Source organism: Pristis pectinata, chromosome 1 (assembly GCF_009764475.1).
Source record: "Pristis pectinata isolate sPriPec2 chromosome 1, sPriPec2.1.pri, whole genome shotgun sequence".
NCBI classification, from domain to species: Eukaryota; Metazoa; Chordata; class Chondrichthyes; order Rhinopristiformes; family Pristidae; genus Pristis; species Pristis pectinata.
Genome location: NC_067405.1, coordinates 84,336,160 through 84,355,938, shown reverse-complemented (window position 1 = coordinate 84,355,938; position 19,779 = coordinate 84,336,160). Strand labels below are relative to the sequence as shown.

The 19,779-nt window shown below is 51.7% G+C and overlaps 1 protein-coding gene across 1 annotated transcript in view; it reads right to left on the bottom strand.

Annotated features, from left to right (window-relative positions):
* Positions 1-315: 315 nt before the first annotated feature.
* LOC127568823 (cysteine-rich protein 2-like) overlaps positions 316-19,779 on the bottom strand; it is a 44,314-nt gene continuing 24,850 nt past the window's right edge. The window contains exons 3-8 of the mRNA XM_052013023.1: positions 17,154-17,211; positions 16,188-16,331; positions 11,992-12,060; positions 11,622-11,716; positions 2,417-2,474; positions 316-1,020 (exon numbers count right to left, since the gene is read on the bottom strand). Coding sequence (XP_051868983.1) covers positions 956-1,020; positions 2,417-2,474; positions 11,622-11,716; positions 11,992-12,060; positions 16,188-16,331; positions 17,154-17,211 — 489 coding nt within the window. The 3' untranslated portion in view covers positions 316-955. The remainder of the gene's footprint in view (positions 1,021-2,416; positions 2,475-11,621; positions 11,717-11,991; positions 12,061-16,187; positions 16,332-17,153; positions 17,212-19,779) is intronic.

Here is a 19,779-nt window from a genome sequence, read left to right as displayed (position 1 = left end):
AATTGTGCTGTAATTGTTCTATGTTCTATGTGCAGTTTAAACTGACATCATGGCCAACACAGATATAATGGGCCGAAATGCCTGTTCTATGCTCCACTCTTCCCTCAACGGAGTAACCCGGGTCTGGATGTGATCTGGGCCAGTCCAGCATACCTACAGTCAGGGGTCTGTGGTCACCCAGATTAGGGGCTCTGCTGCACCCACAGACGTGCCCTCAGTTGAAGATAGCGCCCTCAGGAGGAGCAGGGGAAAAGTACACATGATCACAATTAGCAGCTGGGGGAAAGGAAATGAATGCAACAAAGACATCTCCGGAAAAGTTTGGCATTGTTTATTACCAGTAAAAGATAACTTCAATTAACTCTCATTAATGCATATTAACAGGATGCTTCTCTTTGTTGGTACATTTAAAAAAAACGCATTCTTTAAGCAGTACTTTGCTGAATATAATACTGTAAGTAGAGGCCTGAAGTTTCAGGAGGGAGAGTGGAGGTGTATGGTGAGGGACGATCAGACACACAGCTCTTCATGAGGAGGGGAGGAGGGTTTCGGAGCCTGGGAGGGGCAGCACAGATCAACACAAGGTCAGCGTGGGGCTGGTGTTACTGCCCACAGATCCACTGTCCTCACAAGCTGCTGCCTCAGGCCTACCATCATTCTCTGCCTCGAGAACTTTGGGAAGACCCTTTGACGGCTCTCACCTGCTCTGACGCTGTGAAAGATCAGGGGCCAGTGACGGGGAGCCATGTCCCCACCGTGATACAGTCCACGCAAATTAAATACTAGTTGGTCAACAGCACACTAGTTCAAACTACAGTTAATACCTGGGGTAGGCCTAGTTCAGGGTTTCTAAGCTACTGTCGCGGTGTGTTGTGAGTAGAGTGTCTGTGCACCTTGCGTCAGCATTGGGAAGTCAGCGATATCCGATGGATTCAGCTGGGGTCGGACATGCCCGTCACTGGTCCCCGGGGGCGTCCATCTTCTCGTAGATGTAGCTGCCAACAACTCCAGTGTTGACCCCTGTAACGAAAGCAAGGAGGTGAAGATAGGAAGTGCTACAACACAGGGGTGCCACAATCTCTCCTCCCCACTGCAGGTACAGATCCTCCTCCTGCCCTACCACCCTCCCACATTTCTTCACTCCTCCTCGTGGAGTATTGTGCGCAGTTCTGGTCAGTACATTACAGGAAGGATGTGGAGGTTCTGGAGAGGGTGCAGAAGAGGTTCACCAGGATGTTGCCTGGATGAGGGGTCATGAGCTATAAGAAGTGGTCAGATAAACTTGGGTTGTTTTCTCTGCAGCATCGAAGGCTGAGGGGAGACCTTACAGAGGTTTATAAATATCATGAGGGGCATAGACAGAGTTAATGCAAGTAGGCTCTTTCCACCTAGATTAGGAGAGATAAGTACGAGAGGACATGGCTTTAGGGTGAAAGGGGAAAGGTTTAGGGGGAACATTAGAGGGAACTTCTTCACTCAGTGGTGTGAGTATGGAATGGGCTGCCATCTGATGTGGTAAATGCGGGCTCGCTCTGAACTTTTAAGAGTAAATTGGATAGATACATGGACGAGAGAGGTCTGGAGGGGTATGGGCTGGGGGTAGGTAAATGGGACTAGAAGAATAATGTTTCGGCACAGACTAGAAGGGCCAAATGGCCTGTTTTCTGTGCTGTAGTTTTCTATGGTGCAGATAAGGTGGATGGTCAGTCTTTTTCCTGGGTAGAGGAGTATAAAACTGGAGGGCATATGTTTAAGGTGGGAGGAGAAAGATTTAAAGGGTATCTTTTTCCCACAAAGAGAGTGGTGGGTATGTGGAACGAACTGCCAGAGGAAGTGGTAGAGGTGGGTACAGTTACAATATTTAATAGACATGGTTCGTGGATAGGAAAGGTTCAAAGGGACATGGGCCAAATGAAAAATAGCTCAGGTAAGCAACTTGGTCAGCATGGACAAGCTGAGCCGAAGGGCCTGTCTCCATGCTGTATAACTCCATGACACAGAGTGCGAGAGGGAAAGTCACAAAATGAATGGAGAGAAATGGGAGAAGGGGGACAATCACAAGGTACAGGTTCAACTAAGGAGCCCGCTGGCTTGATGCAAAGCCTGTGCCTGCGGTGAATGGTCATGGGCTTTGCTTCTGCCTCTCCTCCAGGCAGGCTGCTCAATTCAAAGGGGGACTGGAGAGCACTTGAGGGATGTAAACGTTGCAAGGCAGGGAAAGAGCTGAAGAATGAGACTAACTAAACTGTGCTTGCAGAGAGCCAGCATGGGATCGATGGGCCAAATGGCTTCCTTCTACAGTGTAATGTTTCTGTGTTAAGGATGAATGGAAAAGTGTGTTAAACAGGCGGCCTGCTCCCTGAAGCTCTCGAGGAAATCCTGCCCCAGCTGACATCTTCAAGGTGATTCTGTTTACCTTTTGGTCCAAACAGGATTCCGTAGCAGGGCTTGTGGCAGTAGGGCTGTCCGTCATGCTGAAGAAGGAGAGAGGGAAAACCTGCCTTAATACATTGCAACCCTCATCAGACAACTCCATTACATTCAGCCCAGCATTGGCACAGTGGAACAACATGTAGCGCTGCTGTCTCAGCGCCAGAGACCAGGGTTCAATCCGACTTTGGGTACTGTGTGGAGTTTGCACGTTCTCCCTGAGACCACGTAGGTTTTCTCCAGGTGCTCTGGTTCCTTCCCACATCCCAAAGATGTGGGGGTTTGGAGGGTTAATTGACTGCTGTAAATTGCCCCTACAGTCTGTCCCCGGATTATGAACACCTGACTTACGAACACCCCTACGTACAAACAAGCTCCCATAATACTTAAATTCAGAAATCTGACATTTGTACATAAATTCAGTCCTATGAATGGCAGAACTAGCTTCCCCCCTCTCTCTCTCCACGCAGTAATTGTTCTTATCAGTCATGAGCTCTTGATGCCATTCATTATAATACTGTGGAAGTACGGTTACTGTATCGAGGGATTTTTGTGTATTTTCCAATTTATGGACAAAATCAACATACGGACGTTTGTAAAAACAGAACTCGATACAATAGTGGCATTCAAGAGGCTTTTAGATAGGCAGATGAACATGCAGGGAATGGAGGGATATGGATCATGTGCAGGGACAAGGGATTCGTTTAATCTGGCATCATGTTCAGCACAGACATTGTGGGCTGAAGGGCCTGTTCCTGTGCTGCCCTGTTCCACGTTGGTTCATTCCACAGGGACCACCTGTACTGTGCAGGTGTGGTTGAATCTGTAGGGAGCTGATAGGAACATGGGGAGCTGAACCTGATCATTGGGTGACCATCACACTCCTGTTTGCGGGAGCTTGCTGTGCTCAGAGCAGCTGTTGACATTGCCACTTTACGATACTCTCAGAAGTACTTTTCTGTGGGTAGGTGCTCGGGTGCCCTGGGGAGGGCCGGGCACACTGCACAAGTGTGAAGATTGCCTTGCAAAGCTGCATTGGTGAGATGGGTGCACGGCTGAGGTGCACACTCATTAACACACTGCTGTCTTACACACACAGGAAGGGAGACAGCTCCGCCCAGTGGCATCAAGTATAACGCAACCAAGATGCAGCACAGGAGGGGCTGACTCACAACAACACACCTGCCCCTGGGGCCTGCAGTGATGCTCAGGCAACAGGGCTTTGTGGAGCTGGGTTGCTCTGCAATGAAGGAGGGTCAGTAACTGTGAGGACGGTAACAAGCCCGGGTTCTCTGTCTCAGCAGCACATCTGGGAGCAGCCACTGGCTGTGTGTGACACTGCCCCAATCTGCCTTCTCAATCACAAGGACACAGGAGCAGAAATAGAACCAGGCTCCTCAAGCCTGCCCTGCCTTTCAATATGATCATGGCTGACCTACCCCAACGCCTCCGCTGTGCCTGTCCCACATGGTCCTTGATCATTCGAAAATTTATCGACCTCCACCTTAATTATATCTAATGATCTGGCTCCCACCAACCTCTGGTACAGGGAGTTCCAGAGATTTACCACCTTCTGAGAAAAGACATTTCTGCACTACTCAGCTTTAAATAACCGGCCTCTTATTCTGCAGTTGTGCCCCCCTTGTCTGTGACTCTCCCACTGGTGGGATCATCTCAACATCTACCCTTCTCAAGCCCCCTTAGGATCCTGAAGGGCTCAGCAGGTCAGGCAGCATCTATAGAGGGAAATGGATAGTCAATGTTTCGGGTTGAGACCCTTCACCTGGATAGTCCCTCCACAGGTGCTGCCTGACTGGCTGAGTTCCTCCAGCGCTGTGTGTGTTGCTCCAGGTTCCAACATTGGCAGTCTCTTGCGTCCCCTTAAGATCTTACACATTTGAATGAGGTCACCCCCTCATTTTCTAAACTTCAAGGGATACAGGCCCAAACTGTCCAGCCTCTCTTGACAGGACAACCCTCTCATCCCAGGAATTAGCCAGGTGAATCCCCTTTGGACTGTCTCCAATGCCACAATATTCTCTGTCATGTAATGGGATCAAAACTGCGCACAGTATTCTGGGAGTGGCCTCACCAACACCCTGAAAAACCTCACTATTTCTAAACTCCAACCCCTGTGCAATGAAAGCCAAAATGCCATTTGCCTTCGTAACTACTTGGACCTGTGATTTATGCACGAGAACTCCCAGATCCCTCTGAACTTCACTCATTTGCAGTCCCTCTCCATTTACATAATAATTTGCCTTTTGATTCTTTGAATTCCACTGGGATAACATTGCACTTCCCCACATTAAACTCCATTTGCCCAATCACGCAATCTTTCTACAGGTTACGAACATCCAACTTATGGACACCCTGTACATATGGGCCAGTGTTTGGGAGACTGGCGGGATGGATTTGCCAGCTGCTATGGGGCTGCAGGCATCTTCTGCCGGGTGGGGACAAGGACATTTCCACCTGCCTTCTCTCCCCTACCCCGAGCTGCAACAACAGGGGGCTGAGTGGAGCCGAGCAGAGCCGGGAACGCTAAGCAGACTCACTCACTGAGTCAGTGAGGCCGGCTGGCGGCTGCTTGCTCTCCCATCACAGCCGTTCCTGTGATCCTCTCCCACACACTGTTTCTGTTCATTTCTGACTTACGAACAGTTCTCAGGAACAGAACCCTATGTAACCTGGGGACTGTCTGTATGTCTCGTTGCAGAATCACAGTGTCCTCATCACTACATGCCCTCCTTCCCTTTCACCCACTGCTGCCCTACAACCAGTGCCAATGGGCACTTAGAACCCCTAACCCCTAGATCATTCAGTGCAAACCCTGGGGGGGGGGGGCAACTGAACCACACAAAATGCACCTCACCCAGCCCCTAGGATCCATACCCCACAGCTCCCAGCAGAACCCCATCTCACCCAGCCCCTGGGATCCATTCGCCACAGCTCCCAGCAGAACCCCATCTCAATTCGCCATAGCTCCCAGCAGAACCCCACCTCACCCAACCCCTGGAATCCATTACCCACAGCTCCCAGCTAGGACACTTCAAGCTGTGAATGATTATACAGAAATGAGAGCCCTTACTTCCAGATCCCTGTAAAACAGACTGATTTGAAAGGGTGAGCAGTAAACGTTTGGCTCCGTGGTGTAGCATGGGAAGAGGTCCAACAACTGATGCTGCTGCTCCTACTTTCCAACCAGTTCAGAGCTGTCGTGAGGGGACTGAAGGTGTGGTTAGTTATGTACCTCCCGGATGGAGTGTGCGGGTACTGCAGCCATTCAACTCACCCAGCTGGTGAGGCTCATATCCCCTTGCGACACAGAAGAGTGTGTCATCTCATTCGAATGGCTGGCCTCAGGTGAAAGGCAGCCATCTCTTCACTGCCGTTGGAGTAATTGATCTGGTTGGCAGATCAACCGTGTGGGATGCCAAGCATCTCCAAGGACAGGTGAGCTACTGACCTCCACTTTGGCATTCAGTGACATTACCACTGCTCAGTCCCCCACCATCATCCTGGGGGTCACCCTGACCAGAAGCTCAGCTGGACCAGCCACAGAAACACCGTGACTACAAGAGCAGGTCAGGGGCTTGTGGGGGGGGGGGGGGGGGGGGGGGGGGGGGGGGGGGGGGGGGGGGGGGGGGGGGGGAGGAGTGCGATGTACAGTGCACAGCAAGATCCTACAGCCAGCAGGATGGTAACAGCCAGAGGTTGGCTGCTGACACCAGGGCCGTATCCTATCCACCTGTCTGTGGTGCTTCAGGATTGCAGGCTCCTGTGTCTGGACATTTAGCTTTTTGAAAAGGATGTTCACCATGTCACCACAGATACCGGATTGTGTTTGAATAAGAAGTGCGAGTGGCAGTAGGCTCCTTCAGGAAGGCAGATAGGCTTTAGACAGGGTGGGGAAGAGATTTACCAAGACAGTCCCTGGGACGTGGGTAGATTAGAGAAGTTGGGGTCTGCCTTGGAGCAGGTTGTTGAAGGGATCTGATGGAGGCAAGTAACAATCAGGAAGGGTATGGAAGCATGGATAAACTGTTCCCATTGGGGGTGGGGGTGGGGGGGGTCAAGAACCAGAGGGTACAGAATGAAGCTGATTGGTTAAAGAACCAGAGGTGACCCCAGAGAAAACAGTTCACACATCTAGTGGAGACAAAAGAGATTGCTGGGATCTGGAGCAACAATGTGCTGGAGGAACTCGGTGGGTCGAGCAGCTTCTGTGGAGGGGAATGGAGAGTCGACATTTCAGGTTGAGACCCTTCACCTGGACAGATGGAAGTCTTCATTTGGGTCTCGACCTGAAACGTCGACTGCCCATTTCCCTCCACAGATGCTGCTTGACCCGCTGAGTTCCTCTGGCAGTTTTGTTTCCTTGCTCACACTTCCAGTGGTTGGGACTGGAAAGCTGGGTGGGGTGAGGATTCAGTGGTAATGTCTACAAGGAAAGGATCTGCAGGGCTTGGGGAAGGACCAGGGGACTGGGTTTGGCTGTACTCGTCTTACCTAGAGCTGGTACAGATTTATGGGAGTTGACAAGAATGAGGTGTGACCTTATTCAAACATACAAGATCTTAAGGGGTTTTGATAGGGGGTATATGCTGAGATGTTTCCACCAGTGGGAGAGTTGCAGACAATGGGACACAACTGCAAAATAAGGGGCAGGTAACTGAAAACTAAGGCAAGTAGAAATTTCTTCTCTCGGAGGGAGGTGAATCTCTGGAATTCCTGCCCACCTCCACCCACACACCACCCCCCCACCGAGGGTGGAAGAGCCAGATCATTAGATACATTTCAGGTGGAGATAGACAGATATCTGAAAGATCAAAGAACTGACACCCAAGGGGAACTGGCACAGAAGAGGAGTTGGGGATCGTACTGAAAAGCAAGGCAGGCTTGAGGGGCCAAGTGGTCTACTCCTGCTCCTAAGCCCTGTGTTATGGGCCAAATGGCTTCCTTCCACATTGGGTCATGCTGCCAGTTCCCAGGCTGATACAGCTACAGACAGGAGGCAGTGAAGAGTGCTGGACCCCCAGTGTACAGAACATCCTGTGGTGTCCTATGGAAGGGCTAATCACAGGCTGCCCACAGCCTCAGGCACTGGCTATTCTCCGTTAATTCTTAAATTCCATCCAAAATTTAAAGCGTGAACCAATGACCTTTGGAATAATCTGGCAGGCAAGTGTGGTTGGCTTAAACAGAGCTGGACTGTGCACTGAATGTGTGTAATGTCCTAGTGCACAAAGGAGCTACACATTGGAGTGATGCAGGATAATCACTGGATGAAAATTGGCATTAAAATGAAAAGGAGGGGCCAAGAGGGTCACTTTTTACCGCCCCCCACCCCCCCCCCCCGAATACACATTAATGGTGTTCTACAAATTAAATTTGAGGTTGTCGGACCGACTGAGTTCTCTTCACTCACTGCAGCTCAACACTAATATTGACAGCGGAGCTTTCTGCAAACTGGGTCGGCTCCAGTGAACAACACACGTTGTGTGGAGCAGGAAGCTTCATTTCCTTCAGTATTTCCACAGTCAGCCGCCAGATTCAGGGTTGGAACAGGTTAGTAAATGGAATGGATTTATAGAACACCAGGCCCTGGCGGCTATGCTGTGCTGACGTTAGTGGTCAAATGTCACGGTTCCAACATCTTGTTTGTCATTTCACAGTCATAGTCAAAGAATTGTACAGCAGGCCCTTCGGCCCAACACGTCCATGCTGATAATCAAGTCCCTATCTACACTAGTCGTTCTATCTGCCTTCATTCATCTCCCTCTGCTTGCACTCCTCCAGGCGGCGCCTAAAGCCTCACCCCTGACAGGCTTGGTCTTCACCCCATCGCCAACATTCCTGCTCTCTCCATCCCTCCCTCTCACTGCAACATTTTCTCACCTCCATGAGGGTCAACACGTTAACTCTCTCTCTCCACTGATGCTGCCCAACCTGCATTTTCTAGCATTTTAGTGTTCAAACACTTCACTATGCTTGCAAGAATTCCCTCACTCACTGTCTCAGCCCATCTGGGACAGCTGGATAAGGGGCAGCACACGCCCATCAGGTGGAAATTAAAGGCCCACATTCTGGTAACTCACAAATCCAATGTCTGGCCAAGGTGCTGGCAGTTAGACCAGGGTGGGTAAGGACGGCCTGATGAACACAGACTGAGAGCTACGTATTAAAGGAGGAGAGAAGGGAGGGGAGAGTGGGGTGGGGCAGAGGCTAAGGGAGGGAATCCCAGAGTTCAGGATGCAGAAGGCTATAGGCACAGCCAGTGACAGAGTGTCAGAAAAGCAAAAAGCAGGAAATGCTGGAGGCCCTCAGCAGGTGAGGTACAGTGTCAACGTTTCAGGCTGGAGACCTGTCATCAGGACTTCTGTCGGAAGGAGTGATGGACACACACACTTTGCCAGTCCGGGTCAACAAGCTCAGCCTGAACAGCGAGAACTAGAAATTGTTCCCGCTCTACTCTGTCCCTCTCAGTACTGGGCACTGGTGGTGCAGAGTCTGTGAAAATAAGCACAGACATCCTATGAATGTTGCCAGGCATTCGGGGAGTCACTGACTGAACAGCCCAACTATGTGTCTCTTACCAAGGGCTCTATCAAACTAAGGACTTGCCCTTCCTCTCACCCACCTGTGTGTGGGACTTGGGATTTGGCTTTTCCTTCACAAAAAGCCAGGATTCTGAAAACAGCAACTACTGGACTGAGCACGGGTCACTAGGCATCTGCTCAGCTGTATCTACAGGACCTGTCACCTTCTCCTGCAGGGTTGCAATGACAAGGAAAAGGACGAGCTGCATTTCAACAGCACGGTTCACAACTCCTGTCCCACAGGGCCTCACCGGCACCAGTGTGGGAATTCATGTCCATCAAATGAGTGGGCCAAAAGCTGGCAACACATCTACATCCACTCCCCACTGCAGTGGTTCTGACCACTGGCCTTCGACTCCCCCCAGCCTCTCTGCCCCAGGCCCCCAAATGTCCATCCCCTTCCCCCACTGGCCCAGACTGCCAGCCTTTGTCCCTCCTGTCTTTACTCCAGAGCCCCTCAGCCTTTGACCTCCCAGCCCTCCCTCTATCGGTCTGGACCTCTGGACTCTGCCTCCACTACTTACACTGGTGTGGAACCTATGCTGCTCATGGACCAACGCGATGCCTCACTACCAGACTACTCATTCGGCCCAGGGTCACTAACCCCTTCCAATTCCCAGGGTCGAGCATCCAGACCCACATGCATATGGCTAGTTTGCAAGGTGACTCAAGTGGGGGATGGGCTTTTTATGACATGGCAGGCTGGTGGCTGAGATTAAGAAGGCCTAGTAGCACAGAGTGAAACTCCAGCCATCTCCTAGTCATGGAGTCACAAAGCACGGAAACAGGCCCTTTGGCCCACTGAGTCATACACACACTTACACACTGGGAAATTTACAGTGGCCTAATTAACCGACCAACTTGCACATCTTTGGGATGTGGGAGGAAACTGGAGCACTCGGGGGAAGCTCACACAGCCACAGGCAGAGAATTCTGTTATTGTTTTTCCCTATGTACTACCTCAATGGAAATTGGGATTAGCTGGGTGGGCACTGTTGTCAGCATGGACTGGTTGGGCTGAAGGGCCTGTACCCATGCTGTATTGCTCAATGACTATGATATACTTCTGTATGGAATGATCTGTCTGGATGGCATGCAACACAAAGCTTTTCACTGCATCTTGGTACATGTGACGATAATAAGTCAATTAGAACATGCAAACTCCACACACAGCACCAGAGGTCAGGATCGAACCCAGATCACTGGAGCTGTGAGGCATCGGTTCTACCCACTGTGCCACTATCTAATTGTCACAGCAATGTTTGTGGGACTTGCTTGCACATTTCCAACATGACTACAGTATCTGCACTTCACCATTATCAGTCTGGATGTCGAGAAGGTGCTAATTCTAGTTTCACAAACCATCTGTCCTAGGGAGATGAGCTCTGCTCAGTTAACACACAGGGCCCTCACAATGCTCCTGTAATCAGGTGGAGACCATCAGAACAGAGGCTGAGTTTGTGCTAACCGTTCCTATTTGCGTGTTCTAACAATGTAAACATGTTAGAAGAACAAAGAGCAGATTGCAGGTCATGAGGGATGGCACATTTGCAGAACAGCTTGCCATGAAATGTGGAGCCTGCCCATGTCTGCCACCATGCATGCCAGCCACATGAACAGGAGGGCCTGGTAGCTGGATCCTGGGAAACTGAGAGACCCACGGGGCTCCCCTGTTGGATTCGACTGTTTTAATTAGTTTTTTTTTTAACATTTATAGTGTTTAATACACCTCAAGTGGCTGTACAAGGAATGGCCGCTTCCTAGCTTATTGGTTCATCCATCAGGTGAATATGTTTTTTCATTGGTTGGTTTGGCCACATGTATCTATAGATTTCCTGACTGGACTATTGTTAGCTAAGGAGTACCTCTTATCCCAGGTATAAAAGGTGTTGTTTTTTGTTAATCACTCTCTTGTTCTCTTCCCCCCCCCCGCCCCCCCCCCCCCCACCCAGCCCTACCTCAATTTTAGTTCCTTTTGTCTCTGCACATCTCCCAGTAGTAAAGCTAGTGCCATGTGCTCTGTGACTGTTTCTTCGTTTTAAACTTTTCCAATAAAACTTTGTGAAGCACCAAGTTGTCTTCAGCTCATTCCTGGACTCCTGAAAGAACCTGCGGATTCAGAAATAACTGGATCTGACACCCCCCCCCCCCAACACTGTGTAGCAGCACAAGACCACAGGCTAAACAATCATGGTCTGCCTGCTGCTGCTTCACCTGGAGGTGAGGGAACACAGCAGTGCCGGCCAAGCCAACACTCCAAACAACCCCAGGATCAACCAGCACTGCCTTTAAACACCACTGGCTCTGCATTGACCTTCTTGCCGTCTACTGGCTCTTCACTGGCAGTTGCAATGAGTCTGACACATGCATTGGTCTGACGTGCTCACGGGTCTTGTGCCCCTTTCTGTGGCTGGTACTCCATGCCCCCTACCTTGGAGCTCCAGCTGACTCCTGGAGAGTAAGGAGCAAGGGCTGTACTGGGACCTGGGACCCAGGACCCTGCCTTTGGTGCAACTTGCACTGAACCTTCTACTGCAGGCTTGCCCTAGTGCGACCCCCCCCCCCCCCCCCCCCCCAAACCCCACTCACCTCTGCATGGCCACCTGGATTCAGGGTCTTGTTGCAGCGCTCACACCGCAGGCAGGGGCGGTGCCAGTCCTTGCCCAGCGACGTCACCTTCTCAGCTGTGGACAGTAACAGAAGGTGGCAGCTTTACACAACCAATCCCTTTCAGCGTCAGCCAGATTCCCAAGCTAGGGTCAAGGCCAAAGCAGGCAGGGGGATCTGCCCAGATGAAGGAGCAAAGTCAAGTATGTGTCCCCGGTAGCTCAGGCTCCAGGGAGACGGAGCTGCAGCCCTGGGCTGGATTCTACGCACTCCTGCCGAGCCCATCCCTCAGCAGGGAGAGTGGGGTCAACGCTGAAGTCGGCAGGCTGCCTGAACTGTGCAACGGACTCACCAAAGTAGACTTTCTTCTCGCACCTCGGACAAATGTTGGGCTCCCCGGCAAACGTGGTCATGCTCGAGGCTGAGGATGGTAGGAAGAGGCTAGTTAGTTCACTATCGGCTGAACTTGCTACCTGCCACTTCAATGACATGCAGGCATTGTAACCTTAAAGCAGTAAAAGGTCCCTAAACCCCTTCACTGTCAAAGAAAGGTTGGTGCTGAGGATCAGGCAGGCAAAGGCTGTCAGAGAGGTAGGGTTTCAGGGAACTATAAAGGGGGAATGGGAAGCAGAATGGAGAAAGGTTTCAAGGGCATTCCAGCCATCTTGTACTTCCTCGTAGGAAAGTGGGCCAAGGCTACTTCCTCAGAAGGCTAAGGAAATTCATCACATACCCTGTTGACCCTCACTAACTTTTATAGATGCACCACAGAAAGCATCCTATCTGGACGCATCACGGCTTGATATGGCACCTGCTCTGCCTGAAACTGCAGGGTTGTAGACACAGCTCAGCACATCATGAAACCAGCCCCCCCTCCATTTACTCTGTCTACACATCCCGCTGCCTCGGGAAAGCAGCCAACATAATCAAAGACCCCTCCCACCCCAGTCATTCCCTCTTCTCCCCCCTTCCACCAGGCAGAAATAGCTTGGAAACACTCACCACCAGGTTCAAGGACAGCTTCTATCCTGCTGTTATAAGACTCTTGAACAGACCTCTTGTATGATAAAGTTAAACTCTTGACCTCACAGTCTACCTCGTCATGGCCCTTGCACCTTATTGTCTGCCTGCACTGCACTTTCTCTGTAAGTGTAACATTATATTCTGCATTCTGTTATTGCTTTTCCCCTTGTAGTATCTTGATGTACTTATGTTTGTAAATGATCTGTATGGATGGCATGCAAGACAAAGTTTTGCACTGCATCTTGGTACATGTGACAACAATAAACCAATTACTAATTTAACAGACAAATGCAAAGTGCTGCATTTCGGGAAGTTAAACCAGGGCAGGAATTGCATAGTGAATGGCAGGGCCCATGTGTGGTGTTGTTAAACAGGGAGACCTAGGGCTACAAGTACATAGGCAGACAAGGTGGTGAAGAAGGTTGGTAGCATTCTTGCTTTCATTGGTCACGGCATTGAGTACAAGAGATGTTACAGCTGCGCAAAACATTGGTGAGACCACACTTGGAGTAAAGCGTACAGTTCTGGTCACCACACTACAGGAAGGATGTGATCAAGCTGGAGAGGGGGCAGAAAAGATTCACAAAGATGTTACTGGGACTGGATTGCTTGAGTTACAAGGCAAGACTGGATAGGCTGGGGCTGTTTTTCCTGGAGCGAAGGAGGCTGAGGGGTGACCTGACAGAGGTTAGCTATGAGGGGCACAGATAAAGTGCATGGCCATAGTCTTCTCCACTCCACCCACCACCCCCCCCCGCCCCACCCCCCAAGGTAGGGGAGTCTAAAACTAGAGAGCACAGGTTTAAGGTGAGAGGGGTAAGATTTAAAGAGGCAAATTTTTCCCACACAGAGGGTGGTGGGTATATGGAACGAGCTGCCAGAGGAAGCTGCAGGGGTGGGTACTATTACAACGTTTAAACAACATTTGAATAGGGAAGATTTAGAGGGACATGGGCCTAATGCAGGCAAGTGGGACTGGCTCAGGTACTCACCTTGGTTGGCATGGATGAGCTGAGCCGAAGGGCCTGTTTCCGTGCTGTATAACTCTAGGAATCCGAGGCCATTCTGGCTCACGAGTCCGTGCCGGCCCAGAGACATCCCACTCCCCCAGTCATTTTCCCTGTTACCTATTCTCCTCACAAACCCACCAACTCCTTCTTCCACCACCCCCCGCCCCCAACACTCTCCCTCCCACGGATATACTAGGGGCAATTCCCGATCTATCCAATCCACATGACTTTGGGACATGGATTACTAGCCAAGTAACATAGCTACCACTACACCACTCCTGACTGTAGGTGCTGTTTTCCTGTCAGAAGCCAGAATGATTTCCTAACTATATTCCATACCACTCCTGGCTTCCTACAGGAACTCAAGAATGCCAAAAATAGTAGAACCTTTCAAGGGGACAGTGAGATGGCCCAGGTGCATCCAGCACTTTTGGAATGTAACGGGACTTGAAAAATCCATTATTCATCTTGCCTTCTGTTCATTTGTTTCCAAGAATTGGATGGGATGAAAACAGACCTCCTATTGGGTTACATGAGAAGCTAGAGGGAAAATTGGAAACACAGCAAATCCATCAGCTGATAAAAGAGAGGGACACAGGGCAACATTTTGGGCGGCATGCTTCTACTGGGGAAGTGTGGGGCAGGATGGGCCAAAATGACAAAGGGAAGATAGGGAAGCAATGATAAACCTCTATAAGACACTGGTCCTGCTTTCTTAGAAGCTTAAGGAAATTTGGCATCACACCAAATACTATAACAAACTTCTGCACATGCACTGTTGAAAGTATCCTGACTGGGTGCATCATGGCCTGGTACGGCAATTCCAACGTACAGGAACACCAGAGGCTGCAGAAAGTAGTGGACACAGCCCGGTCCATCATGGCCACAGCCCTCCCCACCACTGACAGCATCTACAGGAGGCACTGCCTCAGGAAGGCTGTACCTATCATCAGGGATCCCCAGCATCCGGGTCATGCCCTCTCCTCATTGCTACCGCCATTCAGGAGGTACAGAAGCCTGAAGTCCCACACCACCACATTCAGAAACAGCTACTCTCCTACAACCATCTTCTTAAAGCTGACCTTAACCTGCACAACCCTAACCCCACCTCAGCAATGAAACACTACGGACCACCTTTTGCACTACCATGGACTTGTCTCTGATTGTGTTCTTTTGCTTTAAGGTTTCATTGTCCTCCCTCTCTTTGCTGTCTTGTATAATTTATGTACAACTTATATTCTCTGTGCTGACTGTACCTCAGTGCCTGTGATACTGCTGCAAGCAAATTTTTCATTCTACCTGTGCACATGACAATGAACTCTGACCTATTGTGGCCAGTTTTGGGCACCACACTTTCAGGAAAGAGTTAACAAAATCATTCCATGGATGAGGGACTTTAGTTCGGCAGATAGACTGGAGAAGCTGGGGTTGTTCTCCTTGGAACAGAGGAGGTTGTGAGGGAATGTGGCAGAGGTGCTTGAAATCAGGACAGAGCACAGAGAAACTGTTCCCTCTGGGGAAGGGATCAAGAACCAGGGGACATACAATGAGGGTGACCGTCCAAAGGACCACACGTGGCTGGAGGGAAACTTCCTTACATGTGGGGCGGGTGAGGTTGGGCACCTACCGCTGGAGGTGGGAGTGGAGGCTGATTAAACTGTAACATTCAAATGGGAGCTGGGTCAGTACTCGAAAGGAAGGTACCTGAAGGGCTGTGGAGAGTGGATGCATTGTTGCCACACAGGGCTAGTACAGACAACTGGCTGAATGGCTTCCTTCCATCCCAGGGTTCTGTGAAGTAGGCCAGGAGTACAGACACATTCAGGGTATCCATTGAATCACCATAAGAATCAAGTTCATACAGCACGGAAACAGGCCATTCAGCCAACCGATTCCATGCTGACCATCGACCATCCATTAACACCAATTCTCATCAACTCTCTCCGATTCCCCCCCAAGTCCCCCTACACTAGGGGAAATTTACTGTGGCAAATTAACTTACCAACCCAGGTTGTGGGAGGAAACCCATGCGGTCACAGGAAGAACATGCAAACTCCACGCAGACAGGGCCAGAGGTCTGGACTGAATCCAGGATCTCTGGTGCCGCGAGGCAGCGGCACGAAGGTGTTGTGGGTGTAGGTGGGAAAGAGCTAGAGAAATGGAGGACACAGTCCTGTGGGGCAAGAGCAGCCAGAACAAAGGACTGATGGGACCCACTGCTGTGGGAGCTGGGGAAGAGAGCAGAAGCAGGCTGGGTGGGGTCAGGGAACCGTGCAGGGTTGAGGGAGAGGGGAGGGCGAGGGGCCGGAGGGGGAGGCTGGTGCCTCTGGGGGTGCCTGTGCCCAATGTTCGGTGGTGGGGTCATGATGCAGGCAGGGTCGGGGGGGGGGGGGGTTGAATTTGACACCCCAGTGCTGAAGCACTGAACAGTTCCCCCCACCCGCCCCCGAGCAGGGCAGAGACACGAAGAGCCGCCATCAGTGGCGATGGGCGGCACCGAGACGGGCCTTCCTACCTTTGCTGGGGCCCCGGGCAGGGGCTGCTGTCTTCAGCACGGCTGCCTTGGGCACTGGGTCCTCGGGGACCAGGGCGGGCTGAGTGCCCGAGGACGGAGGGGGCTGGTCGTAGATGTAGGAGCCGAAACCTCCAATGTTGACACCTGTGAACAAGATAAGATGATATCTTTATTAGTCACATGTACATCGAAACACACAGTGAAACGCATCTTTTGCATAGTGTTCTGGGGGCAGCCCGCAAGTGTTGCCACGCTTCTGGTACCAACATAGTATGCCCACAACTTCCTTACCTGTACGTCTTTGGAATGTGGGAAGAAACTGGAGCACCTGGAGGAAACCCACACAGACGCGGGGAGAACGTACAAACTCCTTACAGACAGTGGCTGGAATTGAACCCGGGTTGCTGGTGCTGTAAAGCCTTACAGGTGGGTACAACCTGCAAGGTCACAGCAGAGCCATCCCCAGGTCGCTGATAGCTCCATCCCCATGCAGTGCGGGGGGTCATGTCACCAGGGAAGGTGAGGAACAGCCCTGTGATACCCACAGATCAGGATCTCCCCCACAGTGTCCTCACTGGGGACCTGATCAACTGGACCCAGTTCTACAGTAGGGAATGTTGAGGAATGAGATCTGCAAGCAATCCTCCACCAAGGGTGAATTCCAAAGCCCACTTCCCACCAGCTCTAGATGCTGGGGGGAACAACTGGTCATGTTATCCATACCACAGGACTGCTTCTATGTATAACTACTGAATCAGGATCTGGGAGACACATGCAATGGGAATGGGGTGGGGTGGAGGAGGGGTGGTGGAGGCGGGGCAGGGGCAGAGGAGGGGCAAAGGGGCAGGGGGAGGAGGGGCAGAGGGAGAGGAGGAGGTGTCACTGGAGTGGTTCTCTCCACGTCGCCCACCCTCCCTCTCCAGCTCCGTGCCCCTATACCGGGTAACCCCAGCTGCCCACACTTACCCTTCGGTCCAAACAAGGTGGCATAGCACGGCTTGTGGCAGTAGGGCTTGTCGTCATGCTGTGAGGCAAGGACACAGGCAGTGAGAGTAGCTCATAACCCCACCCACAGCACCCCCATCCCCTCCACTCCCACCATCTCTCCCTCCCTTCCCTGTTCTCCCATCTCGATTCTCTCTGCTCCGCGCCCCCATCCCTCCCTCCACATTGCAAATTTCCAGCAGCGCCAACATCCCATCAGTCTCCCTCCCTCTCCCTTTATCCCCCCTCCCCTCACTCATCTATTTACATCTCCCCCAGACAGATCACATTCCCCCCACCAGTTCTCCCCACTGCTCCACCCACCCCTCTACCTCAGACAGACTGCTTGTGCAGCCTCCAAGCCGAGGGCACTACTGGAACACCCATGTCCCCAGCTCCCCGGGGTATCGGCGTCCCTGGCAAGGCCGGTGTGCGGAGCCCTTCCCTCCCTGCCCTGAGTGATGGCTGGTGAGTGGCTGAGGTCCTGGTGCTCAGGATAGGGATATCTCTCACTGCCTTGTTCAGGTGGCAATGTGCGCGATATCCTCGGTGGTAGAGGTGGTGGGTTTGGAAGGCGCTGTGGGAGTATGTGGGTGTTGTACCAGCAATGCCTTCTGCAGACAGTACACGGCCCCAGTGGTGGAGGGTGATGACTGTTTAGGGTGGTGGGTGACCTGCTTTGTGTTGGATGGTGTTGAGCTTCCGGACATTTGTTAAACCTGCCCCCATTCAGGCAAGTCAAGAGTGTTCCATCCTCAGTAACTGAAGAAGTCCATGCACGCACACAGCAAGACCCAGAGAGCATTCGTGCACTGACACGAGAGACTGCAGATGCTGGAAATCCGGAGCAACACATGAAACACTGGAGGAACTCAACAGCTCAGACAGCATCTATTGGAGGGAAACGAACAGTCGGCGCACAAGTGCCAGGCAATGACCTCCTCCAACTAAGGAGAGTCCCCCTCACCACCGAGTCCCCCACCATGAATATCCCGTGGGTCACTGATCAGAAACTCACTTGGACATTTCCACTTAAAAGCTGGCTCCAAGAGCAGGTTATTCACCCCGGGTGGGGCGCACTGTGCATGTAAACAAAGATTTCACAGGACAATAGAACCATCCAAAGGTGTTGCAGCTATTCACAGACAAACAAGTCCAGAAGTTACTGTGCACTGCAAACTGAAGGTTTAACTTGGTCACACGGCAATCCCCACACCATGAGTTACATAAGCACGCACCCTGCTTATTGCCAGCAGGTTAACACCACTGCTAACATTGCATATGAAGGACTGTCAACAATCCATTTCTCCTGACAGCTTGGATTTCATGCCTGGAGAAGTCATGTTTGTTACATCCTGTTTTAAAACAAAACAGGCACAAACTACAAAAGCAAAGGCTTCACGTTGAGCCTTTACGCACCACCAGTGAGGTCCCAACCAAGCTAATGGGCTCAGCTCTGGACGATACACTTCAGGAAGGATTTAGTTTATATTATTAATTCAGGAGCTCTGGGCAACAATGGCAAGACCAGCATTTACTGCCTATCCCCATTCACCCGAGGGAAGGTGGTGGTAAGCTGCCTTCTTGAACCACTGCAGTTCTTCAGGTGGAGGTGCTCCCTCAATGCTGCTGGGGAGGGAGCTTTAGACCCAGCGATGGTGAAGGAGCAGGCTGTTTCCTTTCACCCTTCCCTAATTCGAAAGTTTTTGCCCAGTGTCACTCTGGAAACATTTGTCTGGCCGTGAGCCACCCCTACAGACCCAGGGCCAGTTCCTGTTGCCGTGTACGGATGACGTTGGAACCTGCCCACTGGCTTTGTAGCACTGTGGGAGAAGACAGAGCTGTGCTGGGAGGGATTGGCTTTGGGCAGACTCCTGATGTGGTCACATGTAGCACTGGACTGGACCCTACCAGGGAAGCCCCTGGCTCCCTTCCTTGGGACACCCTCTCCCACACTAAACCCCACCTTTCCACCAGACCAACCTTGCCAACCACCACACCCCCCCCAACCCCAGGCCTACATCCTAACTCTTCTCTTACCGAGGGTCTGGCCCCTGACCCCTGGCGTGCCGAGGGTCTGGTTTGTCCCCAACCCCTGGTCCTCCACTAGAGGCCCTGGTCAACCACCACCCAGCACCTTGCAGCCCACTACCTCAGCTTGATCCTCAATGTGATGCCTCTTCCTTCCAGCATCCCCCCCCCCCCCAACCTCAAGGAAGCTGGTCTCCAAGCCACTTCCCCACCCACACCTTTCCACTCCCACCCAGCCACTGTACCCATAACCACTGGTCGTTCTGGATCCAAGCTCAGCCCAGACCCCGACAGTAGCCCAACACCTTGTCTGCTCAGCACACACAGCCTGGGGCTCACTGTGTTCATCAGCAGCACCCATCCAACCAACCTGTAGCTCCCGTCCACCTTATGGACACCCCCACAAGCAGGGGGCTCAGGGCGGGATCGGCTCCACAGGGAGAGGGCCAGGGCAGGGATCCAATACAGAGAGGGGGTCAGGGTGGGGATCCACTCCAGAGGGGGTCAGGGCAGGGATCCAGTACACATGGTTGTGTAGCTGTGAACTACACAGAGGAACTGAGAACTGATAAGATCT